The 25,907-nt window shown below is 41.0% G+C and overlaps 1 protein-coding gene across 3 annotated transcripts in view; it reads right to left on the minus strand.

Annotated features, from left to right (window-relative positions):
• usp37 (ubiquitin specific peptidase 37) overlaps positions 1-25,907 on the minus strand; it is a 159,241-nt gene that overhangs the window by 59,942 nt on the left and 73,392 nt on the right. For all 3 annotated transcript variants that reach the window (XM_047046776.1, XM_047046774.1, XM_047046775.1), the window contains 9 exons: positions 23,306-23,383; positions 22,734-22,822; positions 22,555-22,648; positions 22,291-22,437; positions 21,162-21,293; positions 20,928-21,051; positions 3,869-4,092; positions 3,607-3,724; positions 3,436-3,515 (listed from right to left, as the gene is read on the minus strand). In XM_047046776.1, coding sequence (XP_046902732.1) covers positions 3,436-3,515; positions 3,607-3,724; positions 3,869-4,092; positions 20,928-21,051; positions 21,162-21,293; positions 22,291-22,437; positions 22,555-22,648; positions 22,734-22,822; positions 23,306-23,383 — 1,086 coding nt within the window. The remainder of the gene's footprint in view (positions 1-3,435; positions 3,516-3,606; positions 3,725-3,868; positions 4,093-20,927; positions 21,052-21,161; positions 21,294-22,290; positions 22,438-22,554; positions 22,649-22,733; positions 22,823-23,305; positions 23,384-25,907) is intronic.

The raw sequence follows: 25,907 nt of genomic DNA on the forward strand, positions 1-25,907 counted from the left end.
AAAGTTTTGTATGTCTGCGCCAAACATTTCAGCCACTACTGTTTCCTCAACTTGAGCCAACACAAAGCTGGCCTTGCTGAAATTAAATTCTGGATCATTACTATATCTCCTTGGTCAAGCTACAAACCTTGGACAAGTAAGTTAACTAACGCTATATCATTTTGTTGCTTTACTGTATATGGTTACCTAGCTTGCTACCCTTAGAATGTGGCTGTAACATTAGCTCTGCAGCTAACAGCTGAGTTACTGTTGCTAATGTATAGATAAATGGCATCAAGTGTGTGTGTGTGAATACAAACGCTGTAACGCGAGTGTTGTACCCTTCTTTGTTATTTGGATAACCGTTCTGCTGTTGGTGTTATGGCTCGCGATATCCGCCTTTCTCCTCATTGAAATGACTTAGTGTGCACTTCTGCAAACCAGGGTGATCAGATGAGAATGGCTAAATTCGAGGCATCTTACAGCAACGGGGGCTACGAGCCATTGCAATACATCCGTTGTAAACATTAGCGCATGTTGCCCCTCTCCTCCTCATTAGCATTTAAAGCTACAGACACAGAACCAGCGCGTTTTGAGGAAAGCTCATTGAAGGACTGCTCGTAGTGGCTGTAACTATGCACCAAGGCTGAATTTCGGGAAAGATACTTAGTATTAGGGAACCACTAAGGCCTATATAAAAGCATCCAAAAACAGCATTTCATGTCTCCTTCAACATCAATGTTAAACCTTTCCATATTTATCAACTCTATCTGCTCATACTCGTCCTTTACTATTTTCCGTGTGTGATCAGCCATGTTGTCAGTTTAGGCTTGTCTGTTAATAATTATACGGGTACTTAGGCCGTTTTCTCTTAACTAGACTGAGAATCAGTGTGCCCACATTTTCTCAGCCACACACACATACATAGTCCATCAATTTACCATGTCCAACATTCATAACGTCATTCATTACGTCATGTTTCAAGTCAAGTTTGGTTGAGGCTTCCCCTCTATTCTCAAACAGCCAGACCCATATATGCCTGAAATAGGCATATATCGAACTCTAAAAGTCAGCTCTTGTCCCCCTGGAATATCAACTTTCTCTTTTTTATCCGCTCCATACTCGTTACATAGTTTTAACCCATCTTTCATTGATCCTTTTAATATCAATTATTCGATCTGTCTCCATTCCTTATCCTTAATATGATATTCACACATTGGTTTGGGCGGCGCCCTTTGACCCTGCTCAGCCCCGCCTGTACAAGTCACTCTTTCTCCCAGCTGTGAGTATGCGAATGATTGCGCAATAGACGCAGCTCTATTGCCACAGGCTCCTTTTATCAATTTTCAAGCAACAGGGGTCCAAATGCCCGGATCAGCGTCTGTAATGTTCAGAGAACAGCATGTAAAATACTTTTTTACCACATTTGTTCTGTCTTTGTTTTATGCAGTTTACTTTGATCATTTTATTCATTGAAACCTTCTTGATTCGTTTTATAAAAAAATTCTTACAAATCTTTTATCAAATTGTTAAATTATTGTTCTCTTAGAATTATAACATTCTTCATTAATTCAACCTTTTTGTCATAGTTATGATATACACACAACTTGGGCGACGCCTTCACTCTGAAAACCCTTGCTCAGCCCCTCCCTTACAACACACCTCTCGAGCCCTCATCTGGAACAGTTGCGCAATAGCCGCGAGTTCCCACATTTCAGGCTCGATTCCTCTGGTTTGCTTCAGAATCATGTGTGTTATATCAATACTTCTCGTTTATCTGACTCCAATTCCTATTTGTTATAGCTTTTTTCAACTGAGACTTAGTCCTTTCCTGTCTGTCCCTCCCAGGCAGCTTTTGCAAACACAGCTGTCTCGAGAAGTGTAGGCAGTACGCAGGACCTTACTGTCTCAGCTTTATATTACCAGAACACAATATTTGCATTATCTATATTATCTACAGATATCCATCTACTGTTTATTCAGCACGTTTTAAGATAAATCATACGGGTCATGAGTCCTAATTTACTTTAGACTAAGATGCAGGCCCCTACTCTTTGCTGTCACATTGTTGTTATTTTAGTGAAAACTAGACAGGACATAGATATTTTACAAAGTATATTTTGTTTCTGAGGTCTGTTGAAAAGGTTAGTCACGCAAATGCTCGTCAAATCTTTAACATCTTTGGCTAACATGATTTTTCCAACAGCCTTGTTTTGTAGTGTAACAACAACTCCAGTCATTCCACACGTGTTGATATAATTTGTTGACCAACCCAATTGCCCGAACCCTTGACTATTACCAGTTTAAATCAAGGTTTCTAAACATTATGGTTACTCAGTTTACTCGAATATCTTTTACTGGGCCATAAATTGTTTTTTGCACCTTAGGGGCAACTCTTTCTCATAGGAATCGCCGGATATCCCCCTAGCTACCCCTTACCGGATACGATAGTTTTGAAAGCTTTAGCAAGAAAACATTTACATTCATTATTCTTTCATTCAGGGAGACATACAGGTATCCTATTTTAACTCAACGTTTGTAACCGACTTCCTCCTCTTTCTCAGCCTTCTCACTTTAATCAGTTCAAAATTTGTATCAAGCATGTCAGGTTTACAGGTTTTTTTAATTGCCTACCTTAGTCCAAATGTAGACATTTGTTCAGCATTCCTTGCCAGCAGAAAACCCTCTCCCCACATGATCTATAGATGACACGAGGCTTACGCAGACAAACTGACCTAGGTTGACCATTAGTATGCTAGAGGTGCAATAAATGTGTTAACCTTATCTGTGCTGAGTGAATCATATGGTCAAGCCTAGGGTCAGAGAACTCTGTAAGTTTCCACGTGCACGCGCACTCTGTCACTGGGATCGATCATATTGACAGCTGATATGCAGGGGAGGAGACTTCTCACCAATAAATAGTCTTACTTGAAGACTTGTGAACCAGACAAACTTTGTAGCACAATGGCGTGTGATGTTTTTGTCTCCTTGTGGGCCGGCCGCAAGCAATAAAGCTTTCTTAAACTTGTTCACCGACTGACTGTGCAATGCTTGATAGATTAATATTTCTGACACTTCAAATGCAGTAACTGGTAAAGTAATCTAGTTACAATTTTTAGAAGTAACTAGTAACTTGTAACAAGTTACTTTTGTCTGAGTAACTACCCCAACACTGTTAATAATCCGTTTAATTTTGCTGAATGATTGGAGGGCTGGACAACAAACGTTCTAATGAAATAATCAACTAACAAGACGGAAATGAATGACAGATTGACGAATGTTCATTTTCCGACCTTGCCTTTAGCTCCGTGCAAGAAGCGCCATCTAGCAATCGTTACGTGTAACGAACAACGTCCCTGTCCGAAGACAGCGGCACTATAAGTAGGGTGCTTCTAGTGTTAAAATACCTTTATAAGTGCTGAGTCTCAATTAGAGGCAAAAATCGGTATTGCATACCTAGGAAGTCGGCTGAATTTGTGTGTCACTGTTGCAGTCTTCCCACTGCACTTTTCACAGGAGTACTCAATTTCCTCCATCTGAAAAAACAAAAACAAACAAATGTAAACCATAATCCTACAGCTTACGCTAGGTGACATTTTATTGGACTCCCAATGTGGGGATACGCACCCTAAAAAAAAGGTCCAACGAATCCTGGATAGATCTTAGAGGAAGGGTCTTCTTCCTGCGTGGCAAGTCTATAGACAGGTCGTTGAACTGCTCTCGTTTGGTGACCACCTCTCCACAACTATAAATAAACATGGGGCACAGTCAGTGAATGTTATATACTGCAGTTTAAGACTTACATTTATATTGTTTCTTTACATAAATTCTATTATTTTACAATAAAATGTGTTTTTTTAAATATACGTTAACCAGGTAAAGAACTCACCCTTTGCAGGTGATGGTGTGCTGCACTTCAAACTCCATGTTGACAATCACAGGGCAGGTGTAGATGCGGGAGGAGTCAGTCTCATCTCTGGATCGTGCTGCAAACTGCTGTGGCTCCTCCCACACAGCAGCAACCGCTGCCGGCTCACTCTTCGAGCTCTTATTGACTTTCTCAACGTCCTCTTTTAGCTGGTCCAGACACTGGCTCAGGAACTCATGAGCGTCCTGGTGGGTGTTCAGGAATGTGATCAGGGTTCCTTAACATTTTAACATTCCAGATCAATTCATAAAAAGGTGCCCTTTTGTTATTAAACTGCCAACTCCATCAAATCTATTTTGTATTCAAATTACTAAAATTATTGTGTTGTCAAAAAGATTGCATATTGAGACATATCAATTCTGAATATTTGAGAAAAGGGTTTCAAAACAAACTTTCCGCACTATGGACACTCATACTGATGAAGAAAATTATGTCACCCTGCTAAAATGATGGAGATGGGTTACACTTATGGAACTATAATTGAAAAGTGAATGTCTCAGTTTTTCCACGAGCATCCCATACCAACTAGAAGAAAGTCTAAGATGTGTGTGCACCCAACACGAGCCTGGACATGGTCAGATTTATGTAAGGACAAAGATGCCAACGTGACACAGCTTCTGTAATCAGAAACCCTAGTATAAGGGTCAATTGGGTGACAAAGCATAGAAATGGTCATCAACAGAAAGGTACCAATAATATGAGGATGCATAATGTATCTGTGACCAACAGTATTGTACCAATAGCAAAAAATGACACAAATAATCGGCAGAAAATACAGTATATAAGTGGATGTTTGGAGAGAACTTGCCAGTCTGCTCTTCGGAGCTCACTTTTTTACCCTGTGTTGGAATAAACCTTTGCATCAGACTCTGAGTTCCAGTGCGTCTGTTTTGGACTTTATTTGTTTATTTTTCATCTGTTGGGACTTAAAATAATTTTCAAAGTTTTGACTTAGTTTATTTTTGACTTGTCAACACTTAGAATCATTTTCAACTTTTGGACTTAGTTTATTTTGACTTGTTCGGACTTAAGATTTTCTTCACTTCGAGACTCTGATTTATTTTCACTATACACGGGAACTTTATCGGGAAAATTATCCACAACAATACCATCTGCACTTCCTCTTTTCTCTCCGATAGCAAGTTCACAGACACCCGTCATGCCCATCTAGCCCTGCCTCCTCTCACTCATTGTCAGTCTAGAGAATTTTTTTTTGTATCTTTGCACTTGATCAGGTTCCAGGACCCTGCTTTCTTGCCAAAATTTTCCCCTGCCTTTCAAGGCTGTGATTCACTTTTCTATCAGCAGATGTCACAACGGTTCCCTTGCACAAGTCTGTAATTCAGAAAAGGTTTAGCTAAATAATATTTATATGTCTCGCAAAATATGTATAGTTTATATATAGGCCTACCCTATAATTATGTGCAAAATGATGACGAAGTTAAGTTATGCAATTCTTGCAAAAGTTAAGTGCAATTCTTATGTCATGACAGCGGGAACAATAATTTGAATGGTAAAAAGCAAATGTGTTTAGTAAAGCGGATAAACATACCTAATAAATACATTTAGCATATATTCACACATTATGAGTATATAGTGTTGTCACGATACAAAAATGTGGACTTTGATACTGATACTAAGTGTAGTATCATTTTACTCGACACTGAAACAAGACAAATGATTACATTGAAATGTAGTAATTCAACAATGGTTTAGTCTTATTTTCAATTGGAACTTTTTACAATGTGTAAAAAATGGAAACTGTGGTAAGATTAAACTTGTTATACATAATGCTAATCGTAAAATAATGATTAAAGACAGCTATTAACTCTTAAAACTTGCCTCCGTATGCCTGCGTCTCATCCATCAATTGTATATGTTTTTGTGGAACAGCACGTGACCTACCACCAAAAGCACGATGCCATGCCTACTTTTGAATTTTATATGGCAGCGATTTGAGCGCAAAATACTGTTCTTTTGCTTTAAGTAACGTAAACATTACATTGGACTCATATTATTCTGTACAGTCAGACATGAATTTGTAAGTTTGTTGCATGTCTGGTTTGTTTACTATGCAATTAATGGGGGAGTGGATCCTCATCATGGCTCAAACCTAGCCAACTTTACGATGGTTAGCTAGCAAGCTAGCTCTGACTAAAGCACAAGCTACAGTTTACACTCACCTACAGTTTGGCATTTAATGTTAACTATTATCATATCAACAGATAACCTGCTCTGTTTCTTAAGTTATGAACTATAATACAACAATTACAGTGACATCAAGGGTGCGTAGAATGCGCATGGGAAAAATGACAACCCAAAGGTATTTAACCTTACAGATTCTGTGCTTCTGAGAAAATACTCGGGGCTCAAGTCCCAAAAGAAACGCCCCCTGCTCTGCCCATGCCTATACCGATACTTTTTTCCAGCGTGACTCTCAATGTTACAGGCATAGCCTACATAAAACCACAAAATACATTCTCAACCAGTATATCATTCATTGTCTTGTCTGTCAATAACTTTTCCAAGGATAACTGAATCTATCAGACCCTTGAATGTTTATGATGTTATTGTGTGTAAATATATGCTACTGACAGACTGACCCTTGCTAACCTAGAACATCCTTTGCCGTGTCGCTACACTACTTTTGACTGGAGACATCGAAGTGATCATTGTCAGTTGTCTACTATAAAATGTTGATAATGTCAGGCTACACATTCATTGATCAACTGCAGTCTGACCTGAAACATGTGTGACATCCTTAAGCCAATAAATTAAATTTTGCTCCATGATTAAAGGGCTACACAACAAACGCTCTAACAAAATGATCGACTAAAGGCTTTTGCAGTCCGAAATTAGAGTCCGATATTTTTGCACGTTAAAAGATAATGTTATGTCAATCGCGCTTTAGACACTGCCTCAAACTTTCGTCCGTCAAAAAAAAGTTTGCATCGGGTTCGATTTTCTGCGTTTTTTGCATCCATAGCCAGCATTTTGAGAGATTGTTTTGACAATTCAGAAGCACCGAATGTTGAGGCTGAAAAAACGCATAGGAACATTAACACGGAAATTAATGACAGATTGATGAAAGCAAGTTCATTTAATGAGCCATCTAGTGATCATTACGTGTCAGTAACAACTTCCGTCTGAAGATGCAGGGGTAATTTGACCCCTATCCATGCTTCAAGTAGGGAAAATCTAGCCTGGCTGCCAGCCCAACTTAACCCCGCCCACAAATTTTTTTTGTCGGGAAGTTGGGTCTGGAGGGGCTCGTATTGGGGTCAAACTATATAACACCAGGAGCTGGTCGGACCAATTAAATTGCCAGGGCGGGCTTTATACGATGATGGACAGATGATCAACAGTCACGTAATCAACGTCACGAAAGAGCGCTTGGGTTGAATTCATTTTTAAACAAACAACATATTACGTTGCTCTGATTGGTTGTAGGTCTATCCAATTGAGCGAAGAGGCATTTGTTTTACGTAGATCCCGAAGCCATTTGTTTTGAGAATAATGGCTGGCTGATGAAGTTATTGGCTGGCTAGCCAGCTCAGCCAAAACCTAAATGGCTGCTGCAGCCGCCAAAATGTTAATAGCTACAAATGGCTGAAGCTGCCACTTTATGTCTACAGATGTGTATGTTAAACTGATTTACTAGATCTCAATATTTCCAAGTTCTAAACAGTGTTTCCTCTAGGATTAGGATTTTTCTTCTTTTTTTGCAGTGGGGGCAGGTCTGTCCGACCTATCAACAGACGTGCAATATACTGTAGCTGGAAGGGGAAGAATACAAACAACGAAAAATAACCAGTTAGCTTAATTTAAATTAACAAGAACTATAGACTAATACAATAATAGGCTTAAATGAACTGACAACATAGGTTATACGATTTACACTTCTCAAGGACGCACACACGCAATCTCAACTTTTGTGTGAAGCGCGTGTCCGTGCTATTCTCCGACAAACCCCAAAGCCATTTGTTGTCTGCCACAGCAAAATCAACATAGAGGAAACACTGCTAAAAGAGTAGCCTACAAAAATATCGATAAAACACTAGTCCTGACACAACGACAAGCGCCATTCTAGTCCTGACAAAACGGCATTCTTACTTCCAAAAACTGAAGATCTAACAAAAGTCTGAGTATCCAACGTAGAAATTAGGAAAGTATGTGAGAACAACACAATTACCTTTTCTAGTTGTTTCCGCCATTTCAGCTCAGCGTGAGAGAAAAATGCATTGCTTCTTTAACTGTCTATGATCATCACTATCGGAAAACGCGCAATTTTAATTGGTCATCAATTCACTGAGTCCGGTGTATCATAGCAACGAGCTTGAGACTGGCGAATCCGGTGTGCAAAATTGATTTAGTTTATAATTTATTTTTTGTGTGTGTATGCCTCTATGTGATAGATAGAATTATTGTTTGATGCAAATAATTTCAGCTGCCTCAGCCCAAAAATATCAGATGGCGGCTGAATTTGGCTGACAAAATTATTAGCTGGCTTTGGCTGAAACTTAAATGGCGCCGCTTGGCGGCGGCTTCGGGGTCTAGTTGGTGGACTATAGGAGGCGGCAGGAGGAGGAGCATGCACCCCTATTCATCAATGGATCGGAAGTGGAGAAGGTCAGCTGCTTCAAGTTCCTCGGGGTGAACATCAGCAATGACCTCACCTGCTCTGTTCACACGGACAAGGTGGTCAAAGCGGCCCGCAAGCGCCTCTTCTTCCAGAGGAGACTGAAGAAGTTTGGTATGGACTCAGTCATCCTCACTAACTTTTACAGATGCACTATAGAGAGCATTCTGACTGGTTGTATCACAGTGTGGTATGGGAGCTGCACAGACCGGGACCGCAAGGCCCTACGAAGTGTGGTCCGTTCTGCTGAGTTCATCATCGGCAGGAAGCTCCCAGCCCTACAGGACACCTACCACACACGTTGCCTAAGGAAAGCCAGCAGGATTCTAAGAGACTGTTCCCACCCATCCTTCAGTCTCTTTACCCCGTTGCCTTCTGGCAGGCGTTACCGCAGCATCCGGTCGCGCACACGCAGACTGGACAACAGTTTCTACCCAAGGGTCATCAGGCTTCTCAATGGACACTGATATGGACATTTTTACTGCACACTAGTCACTTATACACTGTCACTTTCAGCTACTGGTTGCTCTTTCAGTAACATTGCACTACTGTACCTCACTGTACCTCGCCACCAGGCTCCTGTTTGGTCATTGACAGTCACTGATCTGCAAATTTGCACTATTGCACTGTACTCCACTTAGGTTAGATAGGTTATAGGGTTGAAACAGGTTTTTTTGTGCATTAGGGTTAGTATAGCGTACTATTTATTGTTATCTGTAATTTTAGAAGTTTTAGTGTTAGGGTTAGTATAGTTGTTTATTTATTGCTACCTGTATATTTAGTAAGTTTCACTTATTTAAGCTCAGCATAGATGTAAATTTGTTCCGTGTACTTATATGTTATGTTATGTCAGGTGCTTGCGTTGTTTTGTCTTAAAGGGGCAATTGACTGTTTTTTTGGGGTATTTCACACTGTTCCTTAAGGTCTCCGAATAGGGTATGTAACATTGGTTGGGTTGAAATTGGCCCGGGTGCTGTTCTATGCCCTCTGACAGATCCTCTGAAATGTTCCCGGGAAAAAACACTAGCTTTTCTCCTTTTATGGTATGCTCATTAATATTTAGATAAGCTGCGCGCTGATTGGTTGGTTATCAACGAGTGAAGCTAGGAGCAAAAACGCAACACGGCCAACAGCAGCACTCGCTGAAACACCGAAGTTGGAGACTTGAAATAAAAATGCGCAAATAAATCTATTGTGTCTACACAACACTGTTTTCAACAGACTGACTATATGTCATTTGAAATGATAACATTACTTGTTTCCACTTCTGTTGTTGAAGCAAACTGGATTGATTTAGGTGGGTAGAACGTTAGGCTACAGCTTAGCAACCAAACCATATCGTGATTCTACTCGGCTTCAGTTAGTTAGCTAGGCTAGCTATCTTATATCTATCTTATATCTTGCTGTAAAATAACATGACAAAGATCTGGACAAACATGCATCGTGAATTGTAGATTTTCATTACACAGGTTTTTTATTTGAATGAAACACAGTCAGGAACATGAATCAACGTTAGCCCCATTGCCAATAAACTAGGCCTATGCCCTTGCGTTAACTAGCAAGCTAAACTTGTTTACATGCCTACAGTCTAGGTGTTACTAGTAACAGTTAATAGCAATGCTAACGTATCCTGTATCTAGAACCTGCCTTTCTCCAGTTCTTTCAAATAGATTATCTAGACAGGCGTTAGCAATAAGCCAGACTGCAGTTGGTTTTCTGGCTATTTTTCGGAAGCTTCCCTTCTAATGCCGACTACAGCTAGTCTAGCTAGAGTCATTTGATGTGTGTAGAAACGTATTTAGCATTCTACCTGGTATGCTATATACAGGAAACGTTAGCATTGCTAATAACTGTTAGCACAACATCATACTGTCCTTAGCTTGTGGTTGCAATGAGCATACGGTTGGAACAGCACCTCTTTCCAGGTTCAGCTTCCTAGCATATCCTGCTTGAAATTGTCCAAGGTTGTCAAAACTGTCTTGGGTGAAATGTTCAGAGCAAATGAATGATTGAGTGTCGAACTTCGCCGGGATCTTCTCATAGACAACAGCAGCCATGCCTGTTGAATGTTTGGCTCCTTGGGAAGACTGTGAGTGTTAGCCTTCCCTGTACAGCCTGGAACACAGCATTTACGACCGTGGTCCATTTTCAATAGCCTTGTTATAATTCAAAATGTTCTTCTTTGTAATTCCTTATAAGTAGCCTACACAGAGCAGCGCGCAGCTAAACTAGTATCGGAGATAGACGCTACCTCGGGCTGGTCTGGATGTAAATTCTGGGGCGTGACAAAGATACAGACCAGAGCCAATAAGAGGGCGATCACCGGTCCTACGTAGGACCGGTGGCTTTGTTGAAAAGCTAGCGTTTTACAGCCAAATTTTTTCTTTTTGAGATTTGAATAGGAAAGAGGTGTCAATGGACTTTGATATTCACGGTATTTTCAGTTTACCCTCCGAACTGTCGTTTTTCAACAATGACAAGGTAAAATCGGTTTTGCAGTCAATTGCCCCTTTAAGAATTTCAGTGCCCAGTCTAACCTTGTGTTGTTCTGTGCATCTGACAAATAAAAGACTTGAACTTGAACTAGTTTTACGAGTTCGGTTGAAACACGCCCCATAGTCACAGCCCAACGGAGAGTTATCAGACTCATATTCTGACTAGAATTATGACAACGTCAGGCTTGGCGCTTCTAATGTTAAAGATGGCAGATGGTTTTGGTACACAAAGAAAGCAGCAGGTGTGCTGTTTGGAAATACTTCGCATTTGAGGCTAATTAAAAAAGAGAGGATACAAGCATGCGATGCTACAGAGCAGTGCTAAAGAAAGGTGCTAACACAACAAATTTAGCAAGGCACCTTGAAGGCCATCTTGCAGGGGGGAGTTTTCTCAACGAATTTGTGCAATTTGCTTGTTGGTAATAAACATTTAAACTGCTATCCATTGTTTTTGATGTTGTTGGGTGTAAAAAAACGGAATATAATACGAAAAAGTAGGTACTTTTTTGCAATGAGTCTTCTTTCCCCCACAATGCATTGCATGACATCACGTTGGGGAGACGACAGACCAAAGCCCGCTTTGAGACAAAAAAAAAAAAAAAGCCCGCTTTTGAGCCCGCATGAAATCGATTAGAAATAAACACTTGGCAAGTACCAGAGAATGTCTAATATGGGCTCTGCTAGTACCGTCAAAACATGGGACATCTAATCAAAAATGTGTTTACAACGTGGGGGAAAAGATTTAATTAGGGATGATCTTTGGGGGGATTTTACAGGTGGGAATGGCAAGTTAGCCCATAGCTAGAATGATGTATTCTATTTCTAGATCAGTTTACCGGTAGTACTACTTATCTGAACTAGAGCTAACAACATATGTCCGTGACAAGTGGATTTTTTGTAGGGCAAGTGGAAGATAAATGTACTGGCCCCACTGGACAAGTTAAAACTCAAACAAAATGAAATGCCATGTTACTTGCACTGGCCAGCTTGCAAATACTGAGGATAGCCTACCGAAGTTGAGTTATCCAATGTCGTTAGCAATGGTAGCTGTATATAACATTTCACTGGGTCTTGCAGCTGTTTGATTGACTGACATTTTTATGAAATGTTCTATTCTCCTAGCCATTTGCCTACTTTAGCAAGTCACAGTATTTACAAGCCCCGATAGTGTAACTGAGACGACACAGTAAATATTCCTCTTTCAAGTAATAAGCCCCCGTTCAAGTGTTGAGCATTAAATTAGCTGCACGGTCTGACCTTGGGACGAAGCTGCAATACAGTATATAACAGAAAGTGTTTCATTCTGCAGAAAGATGCAACAAATAACATTTTAATAACACCATAATTGTTATCATTTGTGTAATATATCTTCATTAGTCAAAGGCACAATCTTTACCCGGGCGTGACTTTTGTGCATGGAGAAGAGATAACGTAATTTTTTATTTATTTAATGTTTATTTCAGGCGCAATGGCCCATACACGAATACATTACATACAAGAGACATGAATCTACTTATCTAAAATGCCTAACTAAAAACAACACATGGCCTATGTACAGTGTAGCAATAGTTACTCCAAAACTGGCTCCTGGAAAAAGCGTCTGAGGATAACAGGAGCCTAACTATGTCATTCCCAGATGCCAGGAGGCGAGCTGCAAAAGAATGCGTCAACTTTCGCCTCCTGGCGTCAAAGGTGTCAATACGCAGCTGTGCAAAGAGCCAGCTGTTGTTGCTGGACCTTGGTTGCGACATGATAGTCTTAAAAGCGTTGTGGTAGGCAACTCTAAGTCTCTGCAGTGCACCAGCGCTATGGTTGCACCATATCTGGGCGCAATACAGGGGAGAGAAGTGTGCCATGAATAGGATTCGCTTCGCATCAGTAGAGCATTTGCCAAATGTTCGGGTTAGAGTGTTAGCTTTTGTGTACAGCTGGCGGGTTTGCGTGCGGATAGAACTATCATCAGAGAGATCTGGCGTGATTTGAAAACCGAGATAGGTCACAGAAAGAACATAGGGCAAAGGCGTGCCGTAAAGCTTCACCGGGAGTGGTGTTCCAGACAAACGACATCGGTGACAGGGAAAATACATGCAGTTTGTCTTTTTATCACAAAAAGTCATGTCGTTTTCCGCACCAAAGGCCTCACAAATATGTATCAGTTTTCTGCAGAGCCTTTACAGACAGACATATCAGGTAAATGTAGGCTACTTGTGCTAAGGACAAGTGCCTCAAAAAGTTAATGTCAGGCCCTGAATGATCACTGTCACTAAATATAAAGAAAACATTGACTTTCACTCGGTGGTATTCACTGACAGTAAAAAAATGTGCACTGCTGTTCGTAGACTAGCTCCAGCGCTCGTTTCTGCATTGCTAAATGACAGCAACTCACCAAGACACTTCACCAACTCTTCACTCATTCTCCTCGGACCATGCATTTAATTGGCTTTGACGCCCATCAGGTCTCGGCAATTCCTTATTCGCCCCCATTCCGAGCCAACTGAACAGGCCAATCTCTTTTTGTCCAATTACTCACTGTTTTTCATTGAACATAACCCTGTTGTCTTACAAATGAAGCTCTTAATGCTGCTGCTTAATTTAAGAGATTTGTTTACATTCCTAGCTTTATGTCTGTAATGCATGTCAAACTACTGTCTGTGGACATGTTGCTACGGTGTTAGTATGCGTGAAATACTGTGTAGGAGCCGAATTAACCTTTATGTTGATTCTTATGTTATCTCTCTTTATTAGCATGTGCAAGTGTGTGTAAGAATGGGTGAGTGACACTATGGGCTTAGGTGTTTTTACCCCATCTAGAGGACACCTGAACTTTACCTGAGAGGCTGAAGGTGGAGCCCAAGGGGAAAAGGCCTTAAAATCCAGCAGCCAGAGAATCTGGGCGTGGCTGAGGAAGGCAACAGTTTTTTGACCGTGTGCCAGGACGTTTGCAAAGGAACCATGCGCTTTACAAAATAATCTTTAGTTTAATATATTGTATTTTTTGTTATCCACCATTCTACAATAAACGGTCAAAGGTACCAACTAGACTCACCTCTACTTACATTTACATTTAGTCATTTAGCAGACGCTCTTATCCAGAGCGACTTACAGTAAGTACAGGGACATTGCCCCCGAGGCAAGTCGGGTGAAGTGCCTTGCCCAAGGACACAACGTCATTTGGCTTGGCGGGGAATCGATCCGGCAACCTTCTGATTACTAGTCCGACTCCCTCACCGCTCAGCCATCTGACTCCCCTACTTCTCATCTTTTCTACGCGCGTCAGAACTAAATCCATTTCAGCCACCAGTGGTAGTAAAGTAGAAATTTAGTAGAAAGTACAATTTAGTCAAAAAACTGCCTTGGATGGATGTACTTTGAAGAAAGCAACATTGGATACTGGAACAAAGGGGGTTCAATTGCAAAGTCAAAGATGGCCCAGGTTGAATCCAAGTGAATCCGCAGCAATCGGTATGTTTATGAAAAACCTTTGAAAGGAATCTTGTTTATTGTCTTAAGAGGAACCATTTTTGTGGATTATTGAGTTATATTTTTGAAGAAAAAGGGACTTTTAAGTTGGTGAAGTTGAACAAAGAGCTTCAGTTTCCAATATGGCTGAACAAGCTGTTATTTCTGGACCTGTTGCCTCTGAAAAGCAAAAGGAAATGTTTGAGTAAGAAAATAAGAAGAAAGAAGCAAAGCAAGTTAGAAACTAGAGGGGGTACAATTTCTGGGGAAATTGCTGGGTGTGCTTGCTTACTTGTAGGGGTCCGTATTTAAATTAGCCTACATTTAACAACTGATATTTCTGTATATTTTATATTAAAATGCATAGCCTTCTTATTATTTATTAAGATTACATAGATTTAAAAGCATATTTTTTTCTGCTCATTTACAACTCAAAATACTAACAGTGAAGAGTAGAATGAAATAGTCTTGTCATTTCCCCTGCAAGAGGGAATGGTGATCAGCAACCTCATAGTTGAATCAAAACGAATATATTTGGCAGACCGGTGTAAAAATGTACCTAATCTCTATGATTTAAACGTCATTGTTAGTTTTTCCCTTCTTGTGATATTTTCAGGCATTTAGCCTACTCATATTGCATTTATTCATTAATAAAGAACCCCCTTTTAAATTATTTTAACAACGACGTTACCAGCAGTAGCTATCTCAGATGGAATCGCGATTCAAATAGTATCATCTGCTAACTGAAAATATGCCCCCAAAAACGTAAATAAGCTTGACATTTACTTAGGGGAAAATCACTCATTCATAAAAATGTCAATGTGGTAGCGATCATTGTCAGTAACAAGGCAAAATGCGATATAGCCCTGCTGTGTGGAGAAGCTGCCCCGGTAAATTGTAGGCTACAACTACTACTAGACTGTCTTGGTAGCAATTGCGTTGGTTGAATTCCATTTAACGTTACTTCCGTTGTACGGTCTAGGCTGAAATGAATTATTTTCATGAACAGATTGAAGTTTAGGCTGTGGCAATGGAGTTCAGGTTAGTAGTCACTAGTCAGATAGTTTCACCTATTGAAAGACTTTTGATTTAAGTAAGGGTAGTGCCAAACATCATTGACTTCCTACGTAGGCTACAGTACTGTAAACAGCTGTGGAGATGTTTTTTTTAGCTACTAACAGTACAGCGTTGCAGTGAGCTACACTGGTTTGAAACCACAGGTAATGATAATTTCACCAACAAGTCGTTTACTTGTAATCTAATGTCATAATAAATCCTACAACGAAAATGTAATTGTGAGGAATGTTTATTTTAACGATTGAAAACAGATGCATCATAGACCGCTGTAGTATGTGTTGCCCGGACAACAGAGGCTAATGTCATGATGCTAATGCTTCAGTGAAATAGTAGACTAATGTTTTCGAAAGTAGATGTAACTACTTCCTTATATCAGCTTATATTGTTTTTCATATCACAAAGTAAAATGAGTAAATAGTTATCACCCTGGCCTATTTGCTTGTGGCGTTTCTGCAGCTCACTTGCAGTAAAGCAGTTAGCCTAGCTATCTCCCAGAAGTTAACGAGCTGCTAAACTAATGTTCTGCTAGAGGTAGTCACGCGATATTTCGTGACGTCAGTAGCGTCAGTGACTGTGGCTAGCAAATTAGCCACCGTTAGCTTCACTTTTGCCACAAAAACTTAATTAAAACCTAAACCGTGCAACGGAACGTAAATCCGAATAGAAGCAACGCAATCGCTACCAAGACGAAATTTTTGACCCCACCGTTGTCTATGTAGTCCAAATATTGACTGAGCCTTAGAGGCACGAAAAGAAACAATAATAAATATATATGTGAGATAACAATGGTTTGTGCTTGCCGAAGGCAAAGCACACCCAATAATAAATTGGCTGCTTTGACTCGCAAAATGAATAAGATGAGTGAACTCATGTCTGATCCAGCAAACCTGGAGCAAGTAAAGGAGAACTTACAGAAATATACAGAGGTGTTGGAGGAGTTTAATGAATTGCAAAAACAATATCCAAAGCTTTTGTCAAAGGACGAATGTGTTACAGACACAGGACAGTGGTATGAACTGAAGAGGATTAATATTGAGGAGTTTAAGACAAGGGCTGATGAATGAATTAAATCTTGTCCTATAGCAGTTGCACCTCCAACAGAGAAGGAAAATTAAATTAGTCCCAAGGATAGCATCTCTTCAGTTAGTAGGGGATCTAAAAGTTCAAAATCAAGTTCATCTTCGGCTCGTCTGGTAGCACAGGCTGAGAGGGCAGCATTTTTCCAGCTCAAAGGTCACAGTCTGCATTGAATATGCAGGCAGATCATGCAACTCAAGAAGGTAATGCTGTTTTGAAACCTATTAAGGAGAAATCCATTGATCACTCTGACAAAGTTGAGCTCAGTACACAATACAGACCGCTGGCTGACAATCTTGTAATCTCCCAGAGGTCCTATGCTGCCTGAACAAGAGCATGTCAGGTCATTACAGGACAATGTAGCTCCCAGTAATCTAATTGCGATCTTGAATAGACAAAGTAAAATCACGTCTATGCTTCTTAGACAGCAGCAATTATCTACATTGCCACCTAAAAGGGTTACCGTCTTTGATGGCGATATCTTGGAGTTTAGGTCATTTACGAACTCCTTTGAACATGACATTGAGGGTAAAACAGACAGTGGACAAGATAAATTGTTTTACCTTGAACAATATACAAATGGCCAAGCTAGGAATCTAGTAAAAAGCTGTCAGCATATGGACGGAGATCAGGGTTATCTCAGAGCCAAACGTTTGTTGCATGAACATTTCGGCAATGAGTATATAATTTCCACCGCTTACATTGAGAAAGCTCTTAGTTGCTCTGACTTTCAAGAAGAAAACACACAGGGAAAAGTTTAATCTTTTACAGGAAAAGGCTATCTGTTTTGGAGGCTTGCGTAGAAGACACAGAAGCAAAGACTGCCATGCAGCGCGTCTGTCATGCAACATCTGCAACCGAATGCATCCTAGTGTGCTTCACATCAACTTCCAGGTCAAAGGTGAGACCACAAAGTCAGCAGAGCTACCAGAGAACATCAAAGAGGTGAAGTCCAATGTTTGTTAGCATAATGGGGCCAGGAACTCTAAATGTGCACTTTCAATATTACCTGTTCAAGTGAGAGAGAGTCTGTGAAAGGCAACAGGATCATTCAAACGTATGCTTTTCTCGATACGGGCAGTTCAGCAACATTCTGCATGGAGAGGCTGGCGCAGAAATTGAGCCTGGAAGGGAAACCAACAACTGTTTTGATAAAAACAATGTCACAAGAACAGCCTGTCAAAAGCACGTTGGTGTCAGGTCTAAAAGTGAGCAAATTCAAAGGCAACAACTTCCTTCACCTGAAGTCTTCACTCAAAGGTCTATGCCGGTGACAAAGGACGACATCCCAACACAGGCGGATTTAAGGAAATGGCCTTATATCAGCGAAGTCCAATAACTCCAAATAAACTCTGGCAATGCAGCAAATTTGATGGAACCCTGGCCCATCAACTCACAAAAAGATGGGCCCTATGCTGTAAGAACCCTACTAGGATGGGTAGTCAATGGTCCATTGGGAGGATGCAGTAAAGGAGTGGAGAAGGCCAAAGTGACTAATAGGATCTCCCTGGTTAACCTGCAAGAACGTCTGGTGAGTCAATACAACTCAGATTTCAATGAGAGTCTATGATGAAAAGACTAAAATGTCAGTAGAAGACAAGAAGTTCTTGAATATTGCCAATGAATCTGTTAAAGTAATAGAGGGTCACTACTGCATTAACTTGCCTTTTAAAGTTGACAATGTGACAATGCCTCACAACCGTGTGATTGCAGAGCAACGCCTTTTGAATCTGAAAAGGAAGTTCAAAAGAGATATAAACTATCAAAGGGAGTACAGAGTTTCTCCGTGATGTCATTCATAAGGGCTATGCTGAAATGGTTCCCCCAGCAAAGGTGAACAGAACTGACAGGAAAGTTTGGTATATCCCTCATCATGGGGTATATCACCCAAAGAAGAAGACCATCAGAGTAGTGTTCGATTGCGGTGCAACATATCAGGGAACATCCCTGAACTGTGAACTAATCCAAGGCCCAAATCTGACAAACACACGGATAGGAGTGCTCCTATAGAATTTCGAATGAGTGTTCATTTATTTGGAGCGGTCTCTTCACCCAGCATTGCAAACTTTGCACTCAAAAAGACTGCACAGGACAATGCAGGCAACTTCCCACCTGAGGTAACAAAGACAATAATGGAGAACTTTTATGTGGATGATTGCTTAACATCTGTGCCCACAGAAAAGGAAGCAGTAAAGCTGATCTCAAACCTCACCCGTCTGTCACGAAGGAGGATTTCATTTATTAAAGTGGGTAAGCAACAGTAGAGTTGTCCTTGCTACTGTTCCACAGGAGGACAGAGCCAAAGAGGTAAAGGAATTTGACTTGAGCAAGGATCAATTGCCCATGGAGAGAGCCTTAGGACTTCAATGGTGTGTGCAAAGTGACTCCTTTAAGTTCAACATCACAATCAGTGGACGTGCACTTACCAGAAGAACGTGCACAAAAAAGCACAACAGAGGATGTACTTCCTACGGCAGCTGAAGAAATTCAACCTGCCAAAGACAATGATGGTGCACTTCTACACAGCCATCGTTGAGTCCATCCTCACCTCTTCTATCACCATCTGGTACGCTGCTGCCACTGCCAAGGACAAGAGCAGACTGCAGCGTATCATCCGCACTGCTGAGAAGGTGATCGGCTGCAATCTGCCTTCCCTCGAGGATCTGCACACCTCGAGGTCCCTGAGGCGAGCGAGAAAAATTGTGGCCGACCCCTCCCACCCTGGACACTCCCTGTTCCAGCTACTCCCCTCTGGCAGAAGGCTGCGGTCCATCAAGACCAAAACCTCACGCCACAACAACAGTTTCTTCCCATCCGCTGTTGGCCACTTTAACAAGGCCAAGGACACACACTGACTTTAAATCACAATCTGCACAATGACACCCGGCACATTGGAATTTGCACTATTGTATCCTTCTCTTTGCACTATTTGTATTTTTAGGTTAGATTGTAAATTATGGCTACTTATATTTTATTCTAAATCCCCGTAGTATTAGCTAGACTTTGCTCCTTTTGTATAGCTAGTCCACATAAGTTTCAAGATTCCTATATGTTTAATGTATGCACCTTCCTGCCAAAGTAAATTCCTTGTCTGTGCAAACATTCATGGCGAATATATCCCCTTCTGATTCTGAGTGCAGGCATCTAAAATCGAAATTTTAATAACAGACTAATTATCGATAATGTCGACTAATCGTTGCAGCCCTAAACGCGCCTAAGCAACACACGCCTGCCGCCTTAACTACGTAGTCACTTTTTAAATAGCGATATCTGCCGTTGTCCTGTTTTCTCCCTTCCATTCAAAACCGTGACCAACGTTAGTCTCCCTTCTCTGCAGAACGCATTAGTCTATCGCACAAACTAGACCCCCCCCCCCCCCCCCCCCCCCCCCCCCCGATACGGCTGCGGGCCATCATAGTACATATTGTGGTTCTTGCCACCTCTTCCTCATCCAAGTTAGTCGCCATAGTTGTAGTACTAGGCTGAAGCTAGTCTCCTCCACGACTCCCCAACGTGACATCACCGAATAGTGCTAATTAGCCAACGCTTATATCAAAAACGACAAAAACTGGTCTTTAACACCATTTGGAGACACCATTTGGAAATGTTTTAAATGATACACATCTTGAGTGCTTTATGTAGGCATTAATCGACAGTGGTGCAAGATGGCCTGCAAGATGGCCTTTAAGGACTGACACACTGATCTCTATAAAGACTTCAGAGTGAGAGATAGACTTGAGACAGCTTTCAGAAAATATGTTGACTATGGTCAGACATAAATTAACTTAGTGTTGTGCTTGAAAGAGTTCTATTAACTTAGTTTACATTGACATTTAGTCATTTAGCAGACACTCTTTTCCAGAGCGACTTACAATAAGTACAGGGACATTCTCCCCGAGGCAAGTAGGGTGAAGTGCCTTGCCCAAGGACACAACGTAATTTTGTATGGCCGAAATCGGACCGGCAACCTTCTGATTAATAGCCCGACACCCTAACCGCACATCCATCGGACCCCAGTTTCTAAGACTTGTGAAATAGAAAAAAATATGTATTTTTAGAGGCCTGACCTAGAGAAAAAGAGGAGAGCAATTATCCATTGCCTCAATGATGTGTCCATTTTCCCAGTGGTATCAAAAGGTTTATAAAATATTGACATTTGCATAGGCAGGAAGACGTGTGCATTCGTGTGTTTGTGTTCCTGGGCAGTACAACAGGCTGGACTGTTGGATGTGATCCCCAACTTCAACAAGAATAAGGTGAGAAGGAGTCTTACATTCTGCATGTATCCAGAGAAGCGTTCTGCTGTGGAGGATATGGCACTCTTCACCCTCCTCAACAGGTCTTTCTTCATCTCTGGACAAGACACGTCTTTCTTGGCCAGCAAGTGGGCAAAACGCCTGCACAGATTGTAGATGGGGAAAGGCTGAATGATCCTTACAGATATTTTAAGTGATGATTACAAAATAGCTCCTGGTCAGTTACAGACATATTGACTTGATGGAGTTACCTAAGCAGTGCATTGGCTGGGACCTTTTTCCATGGGATACCCTGCTTCAGTAAGTCATTGGAAAAGGATGGCAGGCTAAAGAGAGACTGGAGTATGGCATTCATGTAGCAAGTGTTTCCCAGGTTGGAGAATCTGCAGTCAGGATTATAAATTATTCATTTCAAACCATACAATCACACTTTGCCCTATGCATGGAGGTAATGTTGTAATTGAGTTAATTTCATTTCATCAACCACTGTAGTTCACAGATAATGTGCTTGAGACTAGGGATGGACGGTATGAATGGTATAGAAATATACCGGTATGTATTTGGTGTACGATATCAGTGTTTCCCACAGATTAGAAATCTATTTGTGGCGGGGCGGAGGGGGGTTGTTTCATGTCAGAAAATTAGTACGAAGGCCCCCCCCGCGCAGAAAAGGAAATGCAGCTGAACGAATACGCTGCATGTTTTAACCAAAATAGTGTTAAAAAATTATAATTACGAAACGCAATATGTGGCGGCCGGTGTTGATTCTGTGGCGCACCGCCACAAATTAGTCTGTGTGATAAACACTGGATATGGATAATGACTATCCTGCTAACCACGGTAGAGCATTCCAGAAATTAAATTAGTCACAGCATAAAATTACCATCTGCAAACATTGTAATCAATCTAGGGAAACGTTGCAAGCAATTTTCCGCAATCTGCGCACATATTGCAAGCAATCTTTCGCATCCTCATAGCCAGTATAGCACAGATTAGTCGTAAAGTTGCAACTTTATGACATTTCATACAATTCTGAAGCAGCGGCGATTTCTTGTGATCCCATAAATGTACTGTTGAAAGCTGCATATTAGCTCTTTTGTAAAATCACTGCAAAAGTTGAAAAAATTCAACTAATGCGACACACCTGCCGTACCCCATCCATATCCGGCCGAATGCGGTAGATTAGCCGCAGTGGTGCGGATTGCCTTCTATTAAAATTAATGGACTACAAATTTTAAGAAAAAATGTATAGTCACCATCCGTGCAACAAATTATACCGCAATATCAATTTTAGGTCATACCGCCCAAGCCCTATTTGAGACCCAACTTCCTGCTATTCTGCTTTCTCTTGATAGCAAGCATACATAATTCAGTCTGTACCCTTGCAGAGGAGGTTGGGACTGCGCCAGGGTGGAAGGTCTGGGCCTATTCCAGCCCCCATAGTCTGTAGTGGAACGCATTTTTTTGAAAGGAGTGGAATGATTGGGCATCATGAGACTTCTTTTTGCGGGGGTTGTACTGGGTGGCCTGTGCAGGAGATGACAAAAAAATATATATATATTTGAAGCACATATTTACTCTTAATGTTGTAAGACATAACCTAAAACACACAATTCCATCTAAAACCACTGTAGATGGTCTTACCTGTCTAGAAATGAATGAGTCTGGCTGTAGTCTTTGGTCACAGATCTGCTACCGTAAAACAAAGTGGCTTGGAGAGGGGCAGGAAGAAGGGTAACTGACAGGAAAAAAAAATATATATATTATAATATATGGCATTACTCTCGACTAGTCTTCCTACCCAGGTTGAAATGCACTCCTACCAGAGCTTCGATTTTCCTCCGCCTGTTTCAGTTTGTCTTTGCAGCTCTGCAGAAATTTCCAGGAGGGGTCTGAGGTGGCTTTATTGTTGCTGAGGCAAGAGTGTCAAGATGTTATTTTTAGCGTAAAGATTTGACAAAGAAATTTCACTGTGAATACTTTAACAAAATACAACATTCCAATACCCTCTCGAACCACCGGGAGGGTCATTCTTACGTCTTGCCACAACAGTGTCAGCAATCAAGTAAATGTCATTTCTTCAAGCAGTTCAATTGTTACTTCACTCGCTCTAACTAATGTAGCTCATCAACCTGCTTATCATAAAACATCAATGGGTCGCGAATATTGAGCACGGCATTATACAACCGTTTCCATGAGATATCAAAATAACAATAAGCGGTTTGAGGTTAAATTGTAATAAATAAATAACCTAACCCTCTTGCCCCCCCCCCCCCCCCCCCCCCCCCAATTCACAAGATAATTATATAAACCCCCTAGTGTTTAATGCTACTGTATCTAACAACAGCAATAGTGACTTGCAGACTGACAATAACGGGGTGGTTGGGTCTCCTACCTGAATGAGTCATTTTCCTTTGGGTAGTCTTCAACCAAGTCGCTTTCAGGATTAAGGATCCTCTTCCTCTTCTCGCTCCTGGCAAGGATAAAGCAAGACAGTGATTTGTCAATGTTATCTTACAGGAAAACCCAGGGTTTAGCATTACTTTCTTACTGGCCTGACTTGGTCATTGGTTTTGTCAAACTGAATTTCAATTTCAGACAGTAGTCAGTGTTTAACTTCAATCAGTATTTAATTTTCCAAATGCCTTGCTTTTATAAAAGTTCAGCATAATACATTTGCTGCAACCTCACCGATTCAGTCAAATTGAACATATCAGTGTATAAAAACAGTTTAGAGATATCGCACATATAACGTTTTACGGCTATATGTTTTTATTTGAATAAAAGAATTGTAGGCTCATCAATTAAACTTTTTATGCTAAGCTTTTCATGATTATGAAAACCACAGCGTTTCCGCTACCACTGTTGGAGTGGAGGCGCGTGAGATTACATTTTCATTTAGTCATTTAGCAGACGCTCTTATCCAGTACAGGGTATTCCCCCCGAGGCAAGTAGGGTGAAGTGCCTTGCCCAAGGATACGTCATTTGGCACAGCCGGAAATTGAACCAGCGACCTACTGATTACTAGCCCGATTCCCTAACCGCTCGGCCATCTGACTCCACCTTGAGGTCATTGACAAGATCTTCTGATTCCTCACCGTTCTCATGATCATTGCAACTCCGGGAGTCAGGTGGCTGAACGGTGAGGGAATCGGGCTAGTAATCTGAAGGTTGCCTGACCGATTCCCGGCCGGTGCACATGAAGTTGTGTCCTTGGGCAAGGCAATAGGGCGAAAATATGTGCAATATTACATGAGCTATTACACTATTACATTAAGCTGCTCCGAAATATAGGGTTAGCACTTTATTTTGGCCGGGGGGGGGGGGGGGGGCTGACCTGACCTGCCCCCACTAGAGGAAACACTGAACTTTAATATAGAATTTACTAGAGTAATTAGTGAAAAATAAACGATGCTGCTCTCTCAAAAGCCCTCTCTCTCGTGGACTAAGAAGACTAGTCCCCCGGCAGCTCTGTGGTCAGGCAGTTCATGTGTTTTGTGGGAGTGGCTTTGAAGGGATATTATGGTTTGAATCTAAGCTAGAGAAGCTAAAATAGCTATCTTAGCAAAACCTGCCTAAACCAGCTTTAATGCAGATATTAGATTAGATTTAATATTATTATTCCAACGGCAGAATACGAGGCTCAGGGAACTTAGATGTGCATAAACGCGCATAAACGCTATTTAGATGTGGTGAAATGCAATTTCCGCAATTTAGAGGTAGATAAACGCTATTTCGTTATTTCGGGAGGTGCGTAAACGGTGTTTACGTGCGTTTAGCCCCCACTACATCCCTGGTTGGCACGTCACCTGGATGGTCAGAAATCCGGCCCCTGACAGTGTTTTGCATGTGATACATTTTTTCAATCAATTTTTTTTTTTATTGATACGGAGACCATTCATCATTTATTTGCAAACTGCATCATTAAACCATTTATGCATGTCTGTCTGCAAGATACAAGTATAAATAATCCTGTCTATATGCATGCTCTACACTTGGGGTCAGTATGGTTGGTGTCTGAATTCATCCCCGTTCCCCAGGAAAGGTCCGAAATGTTGTCCCTTTAATTAATGCGACTGAATAGTTTGGCATGTCAGCTTGTCTTGTCAGCAGTTTAAGTGATTTGTGAAATTCCAAATGCAGTTGGCCACTATTGATTATGTAATACACTGAGCCAAAAGAGTTTGAGCACTGTACATTTAAATATGAGCAGTGTGTTTTCTGCTTTTTTCTACAACCCCAATTCCCAAACAGTTGGAATGCTGTGCAAAACGTAAATAAGAACAGAATGCAATGATTTTCAAATCTCAGAAACTCATATGTCATTCACAATAGATCATTGAAAACGTATCAAATGTTTAAACTTAGTAAATGTACCATTTTATGCAACTAACATTTGCAACTAAGTCGGTTAATTGCAAACAAGTCAGTAACATGATTGGGTATGTGAAGAGTATCTTGGAGGCAGAGTCTCTCAGAAGTAAAGATGGGCAGAGGTTCACCAATCTGCGAAAACCTGCATCTACATATTGTGGAACCATTTCAGAAAAATGTTCAACGTAAAATTGTGAAGACTTTGAATATCTCAGTGTTTCCCACACATAGACTAATGTGTGGCGGTGCGCCACAGAATCAACACCGGCCGCCACACATTGCGTTTCGTAAAACATTTTTTTATCGCTATTTAGGTTAAAACACGCAGCGTATTCGTTCAGCTGCATTTCCTTTCCCCTGCTCTCCCTCCGTCTCTCTGTCACTCATGCGTCTTTCTCACATATGCACACAGTCACAACGTCAGCACACGTTAGCAACAATGCATACATATGCCGTTCTAGTAAGACCGACAGCTATATCAGCAAGCCTTCAGCATTAGTGCCGTAGCTAAAAGTCGAGGAAAGTTGAGGCTACTTTTCGCTAGGTACCTTACTCACATTTACATTTAGCCATTTAGCAGACGCTCTTATCCAGAGCGACTTACAGTACTCGAAGTTTCCCCT

Source organism: Hypomesus transpacificus, chromosome 23 (assembly GCF_021917145.1).
Source record: "Hypomesus transpacificus isolate Combined female chromosome 23, fHypTra1, whole genome shotgun sequence".
NCBI lineage: Eukaryota > Metazoa > Chordata > Actinopteri > Osmeriformes > Osmeridae > Hypomesus > Hypomesus transpacificus.